General features: G+C 38.0%; 1 protein-coding gene across 2 annotated transcripts in view; it reads right to left on the minus strand.

The window, feature by feature from the left end:
- The window catches only part of LOC149535315 (glycoside hydrolase family 2 protein), a 294,481-nt gene that overhangs the window by 207,495 nt on the left and 66,236 nt on the right, over positions 1–20,750 (minus strand). For both annotated transcript variants that reach the window (XM_089806686.1, XM_089806687.1), the window contains one exon: positions 13,598–13,744. In XM_089806686.1, the coding sequence (XP_089662812.1) occupies positions 13,598–13,744 (147 nt within the window). The remainder of the gene's footprint in view (positions 1–13,597; positions 13,745–20,750) is intronic.

Below are 20,750 nucleotides of genomic sequence, written 5' to 3' on the forward strand. Positions count from 1 at the left end.
TTGGTTAGCTAGCCCGGAGATGGAGACCAAATTTCTTTTTATACCAGGTACAACTAAGACATTTTTAAGTTGAAGAGTAATACCTGAAATTAGTTGAATTCATGACCCAATACCTTTTATCGGGTGTGTCGAGTCGTCTGCAATGGTTACTTATTCAAATAAGTATTCTTCAAAGCTTTCAAATTTATCTGTAAAACTTGTGATATGACGTAATGCTCTGCTGTCAATAATCTAGGTGCTTTTGTTGGAATTTAATTCACTTGAGAGTGCTGGATAGAATGCGAAGTTTTCATCCTTTTCATCTTTGATTTCTGCTAGAGCTACTTGAATTTTCTTTCCTTCTGGCCAGAAGTTGTGAGTGTGACCAAATTTGTCATTGAACATTTGACCAATCTCATTTCTTGTATGATTTGTTAAATTCCTTTCTATTTCGTTTGAATTTTCCTTTCTTTCCTTTATTGTTGGTATTGATTTGAACAGCTTGAATGTCTCCCTCTTGATTTAAATTGATTCCTCTAGAAATTAATCTAGACTCTTCTTGAGTGCATTCATTTTTAAGTAGTTCAAATTTAGGAAGATCAGGTCGAGAGCTTAGACCACAAATAAAAGTTTCCCAAGATGGTAGTCCTTTTAGTGCTATAATGCTTAGTTCTTTGTCATCTACTTGGTTTCCAATAGTAACAATTTGAACCTTCAACTCTGAAATCCTTAAAAAATAAGACATTATTGATTGTCCATTATTCATTTTGATGTAAAGTAGATCTTGCTTTAAGGTTAGCAATCTACTAGTGTTATTAATTTCAAAGGTGTTCTTAATTGTAGAAAACATCTCAAAAGTTGTTTTAAGACTTGATATTGACGGAAGAATGTAATCTTTTACAGAATCTATGATAATCTTCATGGCTTTATTATTGTGTCTTTTCGATGTTGTCTTCTCTGGATCATTTTCAAGTATCGGTTTATTTGACTCTTTGTATTCCTCTAATTCCATCTCTCGTAAAATAATCATTACTCAAATTTTCCATGAAGCAAAGTTTGAAGCTCCTTCAAGTCTATCTTCCAACCTTACGGGGTTCACCATTTGAAGAAATCAGAATTTTATATCAAAAATTTAATTTCTCTATAAGGATGGCTCTAATACCATGTAAATGTAAATAGGATCTCTGATAGGAAAATAAATATACTTGTAGTCTGAAATATAATAGTCTGAACTGAATTCGGACTCTTATATATTATTTATAATAATACTCACAGTATTCTTTATATGGATCTGAAATATATAATATAACTCGTTCTTGATAATTACTAGCACTTTACTTAAGACCAAATCGCGGATGTGAGGGAGCATTACCAATGTGATTGATGTGCCTATTTTTCAATCAGTCATCAATATATATTATCGCGAACCGGCTTCATGAACCCGTAGGGACATGACTCCTACGTGGTCCAAGGGCCATGTAAGTCATGCCCTATGTGTAGTGCCTCTCATGTTTGCAATCTGTACCTTGTTATAATTTTGATCTGAGAGTTACTTGTTACTTATGTTAATTTTGCATTTGAGATGACCTAAGGGTCAAATGTTATACTTTGATTTCAGTATCATAAATGTTATACTACTATGCTATGTGGTTGATCATATTTGCATGTTGATTCCATTTTGAGATGACAGTATGTTTTATGATGAAATTTGGTTATCCAGTATTTGGACATATCTCTAATTATGGTATGTGTTGGATTTAATGCTATGGTAATTTACTTCATTCTTGCCTTGTTATGCCTTATGCGAAAATGGGTGATGTTTATGGACTATTTGAGTATAATTGAATAAATGATTAAATTAGGTATTTAATGCATTTATTGCTTCAGCTATGTTATTATATGCAATTGCACTTTATCATGTGTTTTAGTGTGCAAGATTTACATCCCTGGAAGTGGCACATGTAGGTAGTGATTCAAATGTTCATATTTGACCTATGTCGTCCCTGTATGGTCGACGTATCTTTAATTGTTAAATTATACCTTCCCGTGATTTGATTTAATCCGGAATCATTTGCATTATGTGACTAGACCTATGAGTGTGTTTGTGCATTAAGAGGTTCGCATTGTCGCAAAGGTTGTTAAGGAATTTCTATATTTTTGGATTTTTGGACTTTAATTAATTTGATTCTTTTTATTTCTGGCAGCTTTGCCTTAGATGAATTCCAATTATCTGGAATAGCCTGTTTTCATTTGGGTTGATTCGGGATCTATCTAGTCCTTCTAGTTATTTGCCCTAATCGATTATTCACTCGAAAAGTGAATAAGTATGAGAAGAGGAAATTAATTCCTCACTTCTCACTTTTCGAAATTGAGAATTTGAGAGTTTTTTCCAAAATCCTCTTCTGGAGGATTGTGTTTCTATTCATTGTGAGAGCTATGGGCGTGGGATCTTTGCAAGATCAGTCTCGTAGGATCCAACTCGGGTAGACCTTGTTTTGCCGGAATTTTCGACAACTTCCGTGGGATATTTATTTTATCTGGTCGATTTCCGTTTCTACCCCTTTTGCTGTCAGGTAGTGCTCTCCTGTTTTTGTGTTTCAGCTCCGTTTTTTGTTATATTTTTGGTAGCTGTTTGTTAGGAGGCTAAGAACTAATATTCCCCTCGGTTTTTGTTTGCTGGTTTTGCCCGGTTGATCGAGTATGAACGTTTTGCCTGTTTTCGAGATGAGGATTTGGGGTTTCGCACCATTATGCTGGCCATTTTCGCATACAATGTCTGAACTTAAATTTTATTGGATTTTTGTGGCTTTTGTGCCCAAAGACAAAATGGGTATTTTCAAAGTTTTTGAGTTTTGGGGTTTTTACCTCGATTTGTGTGTCGCCCAATTTTCTTGGCATGATGTTGGTCGTGGACTTGGATTATCTGAAGGATGTCAGTCAGACCATTGTTGTACTTTTATGTTGCATTGGGATACGTGCCCCATCTGCACTCCTGAGTTTGTTATCGATTGAGAGTGATTTTGCTTATGTTCTCATCCAACCCTTGTGTTATGATCCTCGTGATGGTGGTGCACCACACACAAGCATGTGCATGTGCATGTGCATTTGTCAGGCGACTTGCGAGACCCGAACTCCCATTTGTATTTCGGTGGAGTTATGTTCATTTGGGGTTGGGTTGGGAATATGCATGCCTACGGGCACTCGTAGTGTGATGAGCATGGGTATATAGGGTAAGGCGGTGGAGGGGCTTCTCTCGTAACCCATACGATGTCCCCGACGTGGTGTACATGTAGAAGTTTCTAATAAGTGATAACTTAATTAATTCATAGAAAATTAAATATGATAAGAAATTTACAGTCAGCCTCCTGAGGGTGGTGCTGAGGGGAATGGTTAGTTATTCTAAAACACATTAGCCTCAAGAGGGTGTACCGAGGGGAACAGTTGTTCTTGTGTTACAACTTGGGTGATTCCGAGTTACCAACTCTCCACTAGAGTCCCTACATAGTTACCCATAGAGTGTCTGACTAGGACCTGTTGTACTTGCATTGTCTCATGCTCTTGGTTTCAGTCATCTTTACTGTCTGGCCCAAGTGTTAGCCATGGACATTTGTTTTATGTGTGTTTGTAGTTGAATCATTATCTCCATCAACACGGCGGGAGTGGACCTACGGGTTCCACGTGGTTCGGAGGCGTAGCTACCTTCACCACTGTTGGGGACCAATGTACAGAGACGATCTAATATTCCAATGCGACCGGTGCTTGATGTTTCACTTGGTTTATTCGGGATTCCGGAGTATGCTTCCTTGTGAGTTATGCTTTCATTGGAATGTATGGATATCATGTTTAGATGATGTTAGTTTATTAGATGCATCCCTGTATTATGATGTTTAGCATATGATTAGATGATGAGTTTTGATTAGTTGGAATATCTAATGCTTTACTTGTTAGCATGTTAGATTTCCTTGTTCTTATGATGTTATTAGTTTTAGTAGTGACAGCCTCATAAGACAACTCCGACAATCTGGTCGATAGTTTGGGATGTTACGCGGAGAGGATGGGTAGGACCTTCGAGGTCTCATGATGCTATTACGGTTGGGAGGAACCGCACATGAACTTTGTTATGTTCGTTCTCTGCGATGTTTCTTTCAGTACATTTCCTTTTCTACTATGTTTTAGATGGTTAGATGTTTATCTCGCTTTCTGATGCAAATCCTCGTGCAAGATTGTACACTATGGTGCGAGACTTGGTGTTTCCTCATGGGGTTCATTACACTTCCTTGTGTGGTTCTTGGTACTTCCTCGCACGAGCTTTGACACCAGTTCTCTGGGTTTGGTGGCTGGGCCAGGCATTCCTTTGAGCGAGAGGGTAGTTTCTCGCGTAGCTTGGTGCACTTCCTCGAGCGAAACTATTCCTTGTGTTTTCTCACGCGGAAAACAAGGGGTATCTCCACTGTTTTTCGAAGAATGCAATTTGATGTTTTAAGTACCCTTTAAGATTGCTAGCATTTCCATGCTTCAACAGATCTGATATTTTATGTTCTGTTGTCATCTTTAAATTCCGTTTTCTATTTGAGTGTGTCAGTTTGGTAGTGGTGTTTGGAGATTCGTTGATTGTCGGGATTGTGGTTAAGTCTTCCGTTGCAATCTTTGTGATCGTCGTATGTTGATTGTTGTGTGCATCCATACTTGTTTAGTAAAAAATTATTCTTGGCTTGTATTGAATCCTTGTTCCAAGGATCTTCAGGCGGGGCATTACATTACAGTGCCATGAATCAACATTAATTAAGAAGGCCAATAACAATACATAGCCCGATTAATATCAACACAGCCTGATACATAAAAGGACATACATACATACATACATACATACATACATACATACATACATACATACATACATACATATATATATATATATATATATATATATATATATATATATATATATATATATATCATAACAAGGATTAACATGAGTATATGATTTACAAATTGCATAATAGTAATAATGTATATGTGTGTGTATATATATATATATATATATAGATGTGATGATCACAAATTCATATACTTATGATAATGTGTACTTCATTTCTACTGAAGCTACACTTTAACAAACGTGTCCCCTGTGCTTTTGGGGTCATACCTATCCCGGGGACAAAACAGGGACATGGGTACAGATTTTTGTCATCCCCAAAGCCATACCCTTTTTGTCAAATTTGGAAACATCCCTAATCATGATGCCCAAATTTTTGCAAAATTAGGACTCCCATTTAAGCACCCTCTATTTTTTTATGCTAAAAACTAGTGTTATATTTTGCATGTTTATGACCTTTGGATAAATTTTTCCTTTATCTCTAAGTTACAACTTCATAAGCCTTAAAAGTCACATAAATTGTCATCTTCCATAAACCATTTCTAAAGAAGTCATCATATCTTTTAACACAGCATTTGCCTTATCTAACTTTTCCTATATTTTCATCCTGTAGTTCATTATGACCATTATATATTTATTAAATAAAAAGCTGCTGCTAATATAGTTAGGGACCTTGTAGATTTTATGACATACATATCCTTTAATGGTCAGCTTGACAAACAAAAACTCCATGAGAACATGCCAATTCTCTAAACTCTGCAAAGGAGAGTACATAATATGGATAAAGATTAAGATTTATCTTTTTTCGATGCAGCTTGGCCACCATGTGTTCATTCTGGAATTGTAACAATTTTAAAAGACCATGTTGTTGTTGATCGAAAGTATCTGGCCTTGAACTGGAAATGTCTATGATTGAGATTTTCGAAGAGGATTGGTTGATTGGTATAATGGAATTACCAAAGGAAACTAATAAACTATACATCTATATTAAACTAACCATTGCTTCAGCACTATACAGAGCTGCCTGATATCAAACATACCATGAGGAGTTTCTGAACCGTTATCCAAGATGCAAAAAGAATGTTTTCAGAATAGAGGAACATATTCAGATAGATACATATTAGCAGTGAGAAGTAAATGAGATATAAAAGGATTATGTAATTACAGAAATCCGGTACTCGAAGGACTTGCTGAGTATACACCGTGGAGATGCTTCATTTATATTGACAACAATACAATATGTACAGCAACACGCAAACATGTGTCAAGGCAATCAAAATGAATCCCAACGAAACATAAAGGTGATATCTTAATACGATATAATAGTCTCGTGAGAGTAAAATAGCTGGAAGCTTAGAGAAGTATAAACTGGAAGGCTTGTATGCTGATGCCATGACACAGCAGAAAAAGACATCCCAGGTACCGTAGCAGGATGTATATGCACGGTGTATCCAAGTAGCAAAGAGTGACCTGGTAATTTCCAAGACAACCAATGACGTCAAGCAACATTCAAGATTGAAGTACACAATATTGCCTTCGAACATATAGGAACAGAGATTATCTAAATCGAATGAAGATAAATATCAAGGAATGATACCGTCATAATCATAGAGCAATCAGTCTTTGAGAAAGCAGAAATTCACGTGGTCAAAACCGCCATCAGAAAAAGGGAACTCTCGTGGTCTTTCTTCTAGCAAAACCAGATGTACACCTTCAATCAGAGTAACAAATATTGTTCGCTTGCACCCGTCAATAGCAACCCATCATTAAACAATGCCCAAATGTATTGGATTGATTGAAAGATCACCGTAATGTTCAGATTAGAGACCAAACGCAATACAGGAGAGGGCTCCACTATAATTATCGAAGACATTGCTATTGTGTGCATCCACGGTTCCAAAAGATTCGTATGTCAGTTTAAAACATACCCGATATGAAAAGATTATCAGACGCAGAATTATGAAATGCTTTTTCAAATATAATTTGCTAAGGTCAGTAAAGATGATTAAGAGCTCCTGCGATTAAGTGAGGAGGTGCGATTAAGTGTTTCCAAATAATATGACTTTTTTCACTTTGACAAAAGACGTCTCCATATTATAATATGAATAGGGAGAAGAAGACACATTCAAAAAAAGATTTGGAAGAACAAATGTAATATATTTATTTTGTATGGAGGGATAAGGTGCTTTACTATGACTTTGTAAAAGTCTCTTATGCTTTTTGCTAATGTTGAAGACATGGAGAATTAAACTGCAGTTCGTTCATCCTTTATAATCATTTTTTTTAATTTTGTATACAATTTAAATATCAAATAAATGGACATGGTCATTTAGCATTTTGAATGTGATTATCATAGATATAGTGAAATATCAAATCGTTTCCATATAGGAGTTAAAGTTCAATCTAGATTAATTTAAGATTGCATATATATTTGATTTGTCGCATCTTGATTATTTAATTGTCGACAATATAAGTGTGTAGAATTTTATTAAGTTGTATGTGAAAATCTTCACTGAAGTTGACTCTATTGCCTGAATGAGCAGAGGCACTAGTCTTTTAATTATTGAAGTCAGAAAATCTATAACTTCTTTCTTACAAGCATCAAATCCATTGTTAGAATCTTATACAATTCATTCAAGCATTCAATTTCATTAATCAAGTTCCAGGACCTTGCCAGCTGGAAAACTTCAAAGCTTAAATTCGCTTTAGAAAAGCTTTGAACCAAGTAATTAGGTTCAAAGAGAAGGTCTACCCGCCAAGGTGTAGTGGAGACTGAAGTGCAAGGGAATCAAGGTGATTCGCATTCGTTGGCCAAAATTGATTGTGGAATCCTATTGTAGAAGTGGCAGGCTCTTGGATTTCCAATCTGTGGTTTTGGGAACCAACACCCGAAACGGAAAAAAAAATTCATTGGAAACTTGGGGATGGCGAGTAGTACCGAGGACGGCTTTTCCATCCCCCAACCATCCCTGAAACTTCTAGCCGTCCCCTCCAGCCGTCCCCAAAACTGTTGGTCATCCCCTTTATTCTAGCTAGTCGGATAAAGGCAAAACACTTCCAAATTTTGTTTTATTTTTATTTTTGTTGTTTGTGCAGGCCCGTAGTTGTCTTAAAGACATAATAAAAATATGCAAACCATATTTGGTCCATTAAAATACTAACTCTTCTACTCATTTTTAGATTTGACATACTTGCTAAGAGAAGGAAAAAAACATAGAACAAGAGCAGCAGTGAGGAAATATTGCATTTAGTATTTACTACTTACTACTTCAGTTGGACTTCTCTTTATTTCATTCTGATTTCATGCATGATACTTGGAGCCTTTAAGCACTTTGATTTTTACCATATATGTATGTGATATTGTTATGATGGAAGTACTTAGTATTTGTCATTTGATAATTTTTCATGTATTGATCTTCTAAAATGTCTATGGTGAATGGTTTATCAATGTTATGATATGCATATTTGAATTTTGTTTCTATATATAAAAAATCCCCTATGTTTTTAATCGTCTTCCCTTGAGCTCTCGTCTCCTAAATTTTGGCTTTGACCCATCCCTGACCCTTAAAATGCACCCATCCCGGAAACTCCGTGGATCATAGCTTCTAAGCCTTTACACAATGATCCTTCAAACAAAGTAAGGTCAACCTTATCATCCTCAAGGACATGTCTTCTTAACTTAAGTGTGATATAAGGAGATTCAGTAGCCTTATTTTCATTTCCTTCCAAATATTTGGTGACTACATTTCCTTGCAATGCTTGTTGATCATCTCTTGCTTGGTCCTCTCTTAGGGTCTCATATTTTGCAATTTATTTTAGCTTAATCACTTCCAATGCCTTCAGTAACATGTATTGTGAGGGGTGGTACTGTGAGATTCTACAGGGGTGCTTCTGTAAGATTCTAAATGCAATAGTTGTTTCGCAATCATTCATCTTATTCTCTTTGAAGTCTTCATGCTTTCCACTTTCTTATTTAAGATCAAGCAGTGACTAGTTATTTTTAGGCTCATACTTCGTTTGTAGATCAATGTAATCCTCCAAAGATATGGTTTGTAGAAGACATCCTTTTACACAATCTAGTTTCGTGTAGATCAATTAAAGTGGGGTTTTTGGCTTTCTTCTTGTTCCTCCTTCGGAAGAAAAGTAGGAAATGTTGGTCTATATTTAAGGGTATGATATCTTGAAAATTCGTCATTTCTTCTTTTTTCCTCCTATTTGGTGAGCAATCCTACTAGCTTAGCCATTTTTTCTTGAATCTTTGTTTATCCTTTGATGAATTGATTCAAGCAATTGTTTAATCTTACATTTTCCTCCATTTTTAAGCTTCTTTGTCATACTAGTTCCAGAATTGTCTCCATTTTATAAATCTGGAATATGTTTATCCCAGAAATTGGCAGGATTGTAGCTCTTATAACCATTTGTAATGTCCCCTTTTTGGATTATATGAGACACTGCGTGAATTATATAATTCTTTATTGAAATTTGTATTTAATTGGTTAAATACAAAATAACCAATGCAAATGAATGCAGATACAAAGATAATCACAATATGAATGAACGGCAATGCCAAACGCTCTTCTACAATCAATAACGCAATTGTGATACAATGGTTGTTTCTAATATAACAATGTATATTATGCACAACACCCTATATGGTTGAGTTTGATCTGCTTTGTGATATATGTTGTGCTCTGCAGGATAACCAATGCTCTTCAGAAGAGATATGTCGTCTCTGGTATTGTGATTTAATATATGCAAAGGTCTTTGTTATAGGAGTTGTCTTTGATATTAATTTGATTATATATGCTCTTTAATGAAGTCATCTCTTATATGCAATTGCATTGCCTACACCGAATGGTTGATATCACAAGTTGTTTTTCTCTTAAAAATCAAGCGGATGCTACAAAGGGAAATAAGTAATATAAAAATCAATTCTTTGTATTTGCATTTGGAAAGCCAGCCGGCTAAGATAAATATGTGTTGAAGAAGAATGATGGAAAAAAATCAATCTTCATAACAAGTGATTATTATTAGTAATCAAATATGATTAGTCATAATAATCATGAGACATTTAAGTGTTATAGTGAATGCAAGCCTAGGAAGACCATCACCGTTGCATTGTATCATGCTTTGTCAGCCCAGAATATTCTCAGTTATGTATAATTGCTAGCTCAAAAAACTGTCGGCCAAGAAAATGTACATAGTTTAAGTTCATAAGTCGGAAGTGATGCCCGACAATGGAAACAACATCCCAATGATGCCTACTCTCATCAACTTCATAATATACAAAGATATATACATGAATATGATGCTTAATGCAAAACCTCATGAGTGCATATAGAATATGGGTGCATCTATGCATGGTATGATGTTCCCTATACGGGATAACGTGCATGGAACATTGTATCATGGATGGATGTATTTTTATGGCAATGATATGAATGTTTTGCTAATGATAAAGTAGTTGTATGAATCTATATCATGGAATATCATGCATGTATGTGTATCAATGTGGATGGATATGTGAAAAGTGTTTGTGTCACGGTGGAAATTTACTAGATTATTGAAATAAATCTAACTAATGCAAAGTGCAGGGAATGTTTGAACAAGACAAGGTATGTTTACTTCTCCTTGCCCCTATTACATGTTTGTTGTTTTGATTAAAATAATAGGATATCTCAGCATGCTTAACACAAATTAGACACAAAGTTGTTAAAAACACTCATATAAAAATGCAATGTTGGCCTACTCGATTTCATTTTTTATTTACTTAAGAAGAGGGGCTGCATAGTTACCCTAATGAAAGTAGGTTTGTCCCACAAGCTGGCAAGATTATTACTCTAAAACCAATTGTGGTGTCCCCTTTTAGGATGATTCTAAATATTGCCCTAAAATCACAAGTTTAATTAAAACTAGAAATGTGATATAGTTAGAATTATATCTTTACCAATATAATGTCTTTATCGAAAGTAATCCTGGTTGAGATCTTACAATCATGTTGGACAATATTTGAATAGCCAATCCTGATTCTAGTTCGGATTCGGATCCAAATTTGTATTCGGGGATTCAGCAAAAAACAAATGGGGTCAAATATTGAGTCCATGAGTGTATATTAGAGACATTTTATATATGTGTGTGTGTGTGTACATATATTCATAGATTCCATACATGTAACATGTCAATGCGTATTCATCATTAGTTCCAAACTTCAAAAGTTCAAATATATAATGATAATCATAGAAGCTAGAAGTGTGATTCTCATAAAATGATAAATCCATAATGTCGATATATGATTACCCTATTCATAATTTGCAAAACTCTCAAAATGTCATTACATGCTGAAAATTTAAATCGCGAGCCATATTTCAATGTCTCATATTTAAAAGTCAAAAATTAAATCTAGTTAACTTAATATCCAATTCCAAATTCTTCTTCATCAGAAACAAGGCAAAGGTTTGGTTCCTCTTCAAATGACTTTAGGCAACCTGTATTGGTTGAATTTAGGGTTTGGGTGCGTCATTTTAGGGTTGAGTTTAATGTAAAAATATATATTATAAATGTTGAAGTAGGCCCCTTTTCCCTTGTCCACAGGTCCGGATTCTCACAAATCCAGGCAGGAGTCCAGAACAAAATCCAGATTCTCTGTGGATCCCTCAGTGAAGGATCTGCAAAGAATCTGAAATCTTGCCTAAATCTGAGAAGGATCCAAGAAGAATCCAGTTCTGGATCGCTTCAGAATCACAATCCGAGCTTTCCAATGGGATCCAGTAACTTAAAATATAATTCATAAGACCAATTATTTCCAGTGGGATTAAAGATCCAACAAAATATAAAAGTGCATATATATCAGTGCCTACTTAACGTTTTTAGCTAAATCATGCAATCACTTTTGAACTTTACGAATCAAGTCATTAATAGTTTCATTTCCCGTAATCAACCATAGTAGGGTTTAGAAAGGGAAAACCACAAAGGGTGCCTAGAGACTATTCAAACCAATTGAGCCCAAGTGCATGCAGCATTCAACTAAGACAACTCAACCCTTGGCAAAAAATGGCAGGAAGGTCCAACTAAGAAAGTTCCATCAGTGGCACCCAGGTGCTTACTTGATTTGAGGGAACCCAGGTTACTAAGGAAGATTATTCTGCCTAATTTAAGCCCAAAAGCACAAAGCATCCAAATACAACTCACCCCTTGGCCCAGAAATGGCAGGCACATCCAAGTAGACAGTTCCATCACCTGGAATGGCCTATTTAATTTGAGGGACCGGTCTACTATCTCCCCCTTGATTATTTCATTCCATTCCACATATGATGGCTTGTGGGAATCAGGAATGGATAAATTTATTTATTAAAAAACCATAATAGATTGACAAGCTTGTTAATATCTTTGTCAAAGATATATAATAGCATTTATCCATATTGTAAAACAAATACTTGTTAATTCACAAGTTTTCTGTTTGCCTGAATAACGATATCTTATATCAATCTGATCTACCCTTTGATTAATTACCAGTCTGCTGATTACTGAATTGAAAATTTGTATTTTTTATCAGATCTATGTTATTGTTCTATTCCTTTGTATTAAATATGCCAAATAAGACAATGATTCCTCATCCCCTATACTCCTACCCTATTTTCCCAAATTAATTTACTAATTCCAAACAGTTGTAAATAAATCAGATTTATGGTATAATTTAATTATTTTCTTTTGAAATAATTTCTGAAACTCCTACATTTTATACTAATCTCCTTTCTTTACACTTACAATCGGTAGGGGTTATAGCTCCTCTTTGGAAGGGAGGCAGCCCTCAAAGGGGATCACTACCTATCATATTATTTCCAACTAGCATGCTATTGATATGGTCGACCAGCAATAGATATTTGTTAAGCAGTTGAGTATTATTGGTGGTTAATTAATAGTTCTTGGCTAGTCTAGCTGCCCCTCAAAATAATGAAAATAAGTCATCGACCACTATATTTAAATGACTGCTACTATATATTGTTTTAATCTCTTGGCCAGCCCTTCTTTATTTTGTCATCGAGAAGTTATTAATTGATTAAGGCATGTTTTTAGTTTTGGCAGAGCATGACATGAGTGCCAGTCAATCTTCTGCTTCTTAAACCCATCTACTTGGTACTTGCCCTTTGATCATGCAAAACATATGACATTGTCACTTAAGTGACAGTCAATCTCTCTTGCTTCTGCTGTTAAAACTCTCTTTATTCTATTGTTCAATGCACATATATGCTCTTGCTGTTGCTCAATGAATGAATAAGGGGAATAATGTCAAGATTAAATGATGTAAATACATGGAAGCTTCTGTCATTTGAAACAGAACAAGGGTGGCCCTGCTTAGACCTGAAAATCAGGTTGGACCCAGAGGTGCAATACTTCTTAAAATTTGCTTCAAATTTTCCCACAAAGATGTTGCATCATTAATCTTTGGGCCTAAACTCAGTTGTTATCTATGTTAGCTTGCTCAAACATTGAAACAGTATAAATTGTTAAGTCTGACAATTACTAAAATATGCATTTCTTCAACAACAACAAAACAAAAGAACAAATAATAGTCAACATGGATAAGCAGCAATATATAGTGATGATAAACAATTTAGTTCTGGAATTGCAAGCATGTGCTTTTTTTTATAACATTTCCAGCTTTTACCATCCGTTAATTAACCCAACAGAAAACCTTTGTGAACTCCTATGCATTCATGCTAAAATTTATACTACAGCTCATACCTCTCCACTCATTTGGAAGAATGAAAGATTTTCGATAGCAACCAGTGGGGTTCTCAGTTCTGACGAATGGTGGATTCAGTGGAAATGGATACTCAGTGTTTGTGTATATTGGAATATCAAAACCATGCATTTGCCAATTTGATGGAACTGAAACAAAACAGGAGAGACAATGTTAGATGTGAAGAAGAGAAAATGTAGTTCTGCCTAGATTCCAACACATCTCTTCCTTTCTTTATTTTACATTTTCAGTAGTTCAAGTGTTTCAAGAAATATAAAAGATAAGAAAGAAACTCGGAGAAAACTTATATATCAAAGATTAAAAAGAAAAATCAGTACAGAAATAACAAAAAATGAAAACTCTAAAACATAATCACATTCAGCTTTCATTCATTAGTTTTTGTCAAATCAGGCAGAAATTTGTATTTCTAAAATCAAAGCATACAGTCAATGGATATTAAGCTTAGGCAATGAAAAGAATTCGAAAAAGCATCTATCCATGATTGTAAGCATCTTTAAATGGTAAAAATACTTATTACACTTGTAAACTGCTACAAGTATTTTATAGCAAACTGAAAATATAAATCGTAAGAACACATGTGGTCCCAATTTACTTTTCAGATGTTTGACATATTGTCAGACACTTCACTTGCAACCACTATCTTGCTCACTTTTATTTTCAGATTGTTTTTGCTTGCTTGAATGATCTCAAATGAAGTTGAAAAGCTTGCAAGTAATTGCTAAGATATTTAAGCAGAGAACTAGAATGCAAATATAATCATTCTTGTTTTTTTTGAGTGCATCTATATGATTTCTACATGTAAAATGTGCACCTACAGCCGATGGACATTTTCAAAAACACTTGGCATGCATATTATTGATTTATTATAAACTAAAAATGAATGGCTACAGAAAACTCCTCCTAATGAAATGTTAAGCCACGCACAATGTGCCAAACCAACTGATGTTGATATACAATGAGAAACCTAGAATGTAATGGCAGCTTGTTCATAAATGATTAATCCTTGACATTGATGCTGATATTATAATGCTAGTACCCTCGTATGCAAATACAAGCCCTCAACAAACACTCACAAGGTCTCTAAACAATATCGGAGGCCCCTAGAAATGTCAACGTTGTCCAACAAGAACCATGGTGTTGTCTGGTAAAATGGGTAATTAGGTGGTTACTAGTGCGAACAGAGTTGTGTCGTTTCATAAGCACCGTATCGGATATTATAAATATGGCTTTCACTTATGTATTTGGCATCATTGGATGGAACATTATTGTTATGTACCGAAAGCATTTGATTAATGAATAGCATTTTACTTTGATAAGTTACTACATGTCTCTATTCACCTACAGGCTGAACATTTGGTGTCGTTGCCAGTTCGAATCCGGAGTAGTATGGAAGGCCGAGGATAAATGGGAATAGCCATACCAGACAATCGAAAAACGAATGAAGATGACGAAACAGAAATTCTAGAAGGTGAGCACGAAGCAGCTTAGAACTTTCACATCTTGTACCGCGTGAGCCTGGAAACCTTCGTACGAAGAGAAGCCACAGAGAATGAGGTTACACTAGACAATGTGTGGGATGTTATACACACAAGCCCAACCACGAACAGATTTTTAGACCAACTCCCCCATCTGATTGCACAAGCATACCTGGCATAGAAGAGACGCATGGAAGAACTGGAACGCGAGGAACGTCGTCAGGAGACCCTCAAGAATTTCTACGAGGAGAGAGATGCACAGCGTTGCAAAACAGAACCATGAGCTTTTGAGCCGTGGTGCCAAGAGCACTCAAGAGTTTGTAACTGTCACATGAGTCGACACATGACATATATAGATTAGATAAATAAAAGAGTGCTTTGTTTTGTTTTTATATAATGGTATATGTCAAATGCCCAATCTTTTAAACAAAAATAGGAACTTGAGAGAGGATGTTAACGAATTACAATTTGTGCAAGGTGATTTAATCCAAGCCAAGCGAAGGCGACAGCTAAGACAACTTGCCGAAGATTGGCCTGTGGAGCAATCGGAAGAATCACGAGGGTGATTATAGGCAACCACGCAGAAGGCGTCGAAACTGCCTAAGGGTGCCACAGTTCGCCGAAACGGCGAGTACAAAGCAACAAGGAGTTGCTTGAGGAAACACAGCACAGATTAACGGTGCTTGAGGAGACAAGAGAACAATTTCTCCATTCATCCCGTACACCACTACGTGAGGGATCCCTGAAGAAGTAGGAAGGGAGGCGAGGCCAAAAGAAGACACCGGGGCACAAGAAAGTGTCGGAGGGACACACTGCACGGTGCTGAGAGTAACCCACCGGGGCCAACTCCTAATAGTTTTGGGACACAATCCAGTGGTCATCAAAGGACGAGAAACACAATGTCTCAAAAGCAAAAGCTCCCGAAGTTCACAGGCGACGAGAAGGAAGACCCTGTACAGCATTGTCGTAGATGCAAAACCATATGGACCGCCAACTCGATCACCGACATGGAGGAGTGGTTGAACCAGTTTCCAACTAGCCTACAGGGAGTGGCTTTGGATTGATTCTCCGACATGGACAAGACGAAGATCTCCACTTGGGACGAACTAAAGAAAGAATTTCAAGCAAAATTCCGATGACAACGAGGTTGTCGCAAAGATCTACAACTGTAAAAAAAGGGAAGAAGGACACCATTCGAGCCTAGAATCGAAGGCTCAAAGATCTTCTTAGTCGGATGGGTACTCAACCCACAGATGAACTAAAGAAGCGTTGGTTTGTCGAAGGACTCTGGGGACCGTTGAGAAGGAAAATGAAGATAGTTCCACCTACATCATATACAGATGCCTACGACCATGCCCTGAACCTAGTAAGTGAGGGCAAGACAAGAAAGAAAAAGAAGAAGAAAGTAAATCCTCATCCTCCTCTGAGAGTGATGAGTCCTCTAACGAGGAAAGTAGTGCAAACAACGAGGAGGAACCCAACAAGAAAGTACATGCCTTCCAAAAGGACTTGGAGCGGATGAGGAAGGAGTTCAAATCCATGAAGGGAGCCACTGGTCGCATGGAGGAAGGAGAAATATGGTGTACGAATTGCAAAGAGAAAGGTCGCCCAAAGGGAGCGTGACCTAAAAAGGCAATGTGTGATATCTGTCAGATCTTGGGTCATTCCGAAGGAGTGCCTGTTCAACATGAAGACACGAAGTCAACAGATATTGTTCACACAAGAACAACCATCCACCTCTAGCACTAATAATGAGACACAAGGCAACAACAATGCCACATCCGGCGGCTACAGAAACAACCGCCAAGGCGGACGAAGCGGCAATGACATCAGGAATCAGATAAAGTATGATTCCAAGGGAAGGCCCATAATCCAATGTCAGGCATGTAACCAATGGGGCCACTTCGCCAGAGAGTGTCCAAAGAATGACATTCCTCAAAAATTATGTCGATGGTGTGGTCTAGGGGACCACAAAGATGCCAGCTACCCAAAACAAGTAAAACTCCTTAATATTGATGAAGAAAAAGTTCTTGTTGTCACCTGCAACTAGGCCAAGCAAGCAACCTATCTTGACCCCGCACGGAGAAGCAGAGATTGCAGGAGGCACATGAAGACATAGAAAGGGCAATGAAGGCTACAAAAGCTATGAAAGATACTATTCCTGGACGATCAAAGGAGGAGAACAATTTGGTGAACCAGATGCTGCAAATGGAGGTGCCCATTAGACTTCAAGACCTATTACAAACGGTACCACAACTAAGGACGGCATTATTGAATGCCCACGCAAACCCGTCAAAGACGAAGGAACAACCAACTGTACCAGGAGGATCGGCCACAAATCCCATGTTGCTGGCAATAAGCAACGGCCGTCACTCGGCGATGGTCGAGATGGGAATCCTCGGAACCATCCTAACAAACACCATCGTGGATGGTGGGTCCAAAGTGAACATTCTCCCCAAGGAGACAGGGAAGAAACTAGGCAAGCCTACCTTGTGGCTGCCCACATTCAACCTGCTCAACATCAACCAGTAAGGGATAAAGCCCCTAGGGACCCTGGTGGCTCAACAGGTAACCATCAGGACACAACCATTCGTGGTGATTCCCTTGAAGAAAAAGGGATATGACACCATTCTAGGAAGAGGATGGTTGGTGGCAGCTAAAGTGAATCATAATTAAAAGAACAATATTTTGTCGATGGAAAGCGGAGGGTGGAAGTTTTCCATTGATCTCCGAACTCAAATAGTAAGTGAAGAAATGGCATTGTCGTCAGAGTCCGAGTCAGACGGGGAACATCGGACAGATGAGGGAAGAGCCCATATGGATCAGAATGACGAAGGCATTTTAGAATTTGAAGAATGTTCAGGAGACGAGACTAGTTCATTGAATGGACTTTTCCATTGGCAGATGGAAGATTATGAGCTCTTCCACTCTTACGTGCTTGGCATCGAGGAGCCTAAAGATGAGGAAGAGGTATTTCCACTGGATTTCGGGAATACAAAGAAAGCAACGCAGAGATCAACGAGAGTCCCGCCCATTAATTTGAAGGGAAAGCTATAAGATATGAAGAGCCATCTGTAGAGGCTAATAATCTTGGCAACGCGGAGAATCCGACGAACATACTTGTTGGAGAGGATTGGAACCCGGTACTGAAGACGACGACATTTAAAATCTTTATGGCCATCATATATAAATCATGCGGAGTGGAACAAGCAAACTGGGAAGAAAAGTTGCCTTCAACGCTATGGGCCTACCGCACGACATTCAAAGTCACAACTAGACAGACGTCGTTCCAGTTAATGTTTGGCCAAGAAGCCGTGGTACCAGCCAAATTTGTGGTCCCAAATCTCAGGATTGCAATTGAAAATAGACTCAGGATATGGAGAGTCTATGAGAACGCTTATACCAATTGAACAAATTGTATTAACAAAGATTGACAGCGCAATGGGCGACGAAGGTGGCGTAGACCCGTCAAAAGGCATGGCACGACAAACATCTGAAAAGAACAAGGTTTCAACCAGGCCAACTTGTGCTTCCGTACAACGGCCACAACGAGATAAAACCGGGGAAATTCAAGGTTAAATGGCTTGGACAGTATAAAATCAAAGAAGTAGGTGACAATAGTTCCATAAAACTATGGACCTTGGACGGGTGAGAACTCCCCGACGCCATCAATGGATCGAAGCTGAAAATTTATCATGAATGGCTAGAAGATGAGGCAAGCCGGAATTTGACTTAGCGAAGTGTTCAAAAAAAAAATTTAAATGTTGAAGTGTCCCGCAAAAGACACTCGTGGACAAAGTGTCATGCAACAAGTGTCTACCCCACAGATGCAACCACATATTAAGTGTTCGTCGCAGTATGAGGAAGGGCCATTCTCTTGCAGCAATTGTCGGTTATAAGCAATGGTGGAGGAACTCCCGTGGAACAAGGAAGATTCGAGGGATTTCGCATTAAGATAGAAGCAAAGAGGAATAAAAGACAACCAGAAACAAAACCCCCACAGAGAGTTGAAAAAAATAAAATAAAACATGCCAAGAAATGCAAAAGCCTGCAACTGCATCATAAGAAGAAGGAAAACCAGCAAAGAAAGAACTTCGTCGTCCACCAAAGACAAGAGAGTCTGCGGGGAAGGAAGAGAGCAAGCCGGGGAAGAACAAAACAAATCATTTTTGCATAGAATCCCATGAGAACATAGACGCCGCAAGGGAAGAAGATGAGGAGGATAGGAGCTGTTAAACAAGAGAAAGTAGAACGTCCACGGAAAAGTGAAAACCGACAATTGCAAGGGCACATCCAGCGGAGCAATGTAGAAGTCCATGACGAAGTGAAATGCATTCCGAGGGGAAATGAAAGCCCTAACCATCATCGTTACAATAAAGACAAAATACGGGATGGTTAATCAGTTAGTATGCATTCCACAAGGAAGAGAAGGCAGTGGAAAGACCAGTTGAAGGAAAATTGTATGGAAAAGAAAGCAAGGGTGTTGGCTTCAAGAGTTCGAGTTGCAGGGCCGACAGCATCGAGCAGCAAGAAACAGAAGGTAAAGGCCGACCTGTCACATCTCACAGTTCAATTCGAAGGGTTCAATGGCAGTGAGTGTCGGAGATGGTGGCAAGAGACGGTGGTCATAGACCTAATCAAGAAAATTCTGATCCGTGCCCAAGTCCATTGGGCAATACAACTCCCTGTGTTCTCCATTAGGTTGTTTGAGACAATCCTAAGAACTACGATCAAAACCTACAACAGGAACAGCCGAACAAGCACATTTGTCCACAAGAAGCGTCGGATGACAGTCCCCTTCAAAGCACGAGATTTCAGTAGGGTACTTGGCATTCCTGGCCAAGGAGGTCGCAAAGTGGTGACCAAGAATCACAATTTGCCATAGGAACACAAGGAGTATTGGGTAAAATTGGTGGGACGCGACCTCACACCAAAGGAATTGGAGTCTATGGTGAAAGGTACCAAGAGTCAAGGACTATGGCGAGATTTCATCCGAGAGGGCCATTGGAGATGTATTATGGATGTAATAAAAAAGCACGTTAACCAAGGCGAGTAGGGCCTCAGATATCGCCTTGCCTCAGATTACATTCATGAACGGCATCATGAATGGTACTATGTATGATTGGGCCACGGTCCTCACACATAGAATGGAGGAGTTTATGATATTACAGCATCGGACATTTTCATACCGCATCATGCCATCGGCTTGTTTCTGGAAGCAACCCTTCATCAAATTCCAGCAGATGACTTTGAAGTACCACTGAGAGGTAAATTGGCGCCAGAAGAACCTCCAGTATTCTACTAGCGACATTTGGACACGGGTGGAACAGCGGCCAATCAGAAGAGGGTATTGCAGGGGTTAAATGTGTATGGGGACACAAACAGCGGAAGGGAGGAAACCACAGATCAGTGAGGCCGATTCCAAGGAAAAGAGTACCTCGACATAGGTTGGGAGCGATGCGGCAGTTGGAGGGTCCACACTTTTCACCCCTCCCCAACTGCCAACTTCGGCACACTTGACAGCCACTACCTCACTTATTCCTCCATTTGGCCAAAGGCATGCATCAATTATCATGACTCCAAGGACGGCCAGGACAAAAACCACAGATGTTATGACTCCACAAAACATTTTAGCAGATCCAGTTGCACCAGACTTAGT

This window comes from Cupressus sempervirens, chromosome 10, assembly GCF_028749045.1.
Source record: "Cupressus sempervirens isolate cs-2001-9-10 chromosome 10, ASM2874904v1, whole genome shotgun sequence".
Classification (NCBI taxonomy): Eukaryota; Viridiplantae; Streptophyta; class Pinopsida; order Cupressales; family Cupressaceae; genus Cupressus; species Cupressus sempervirens.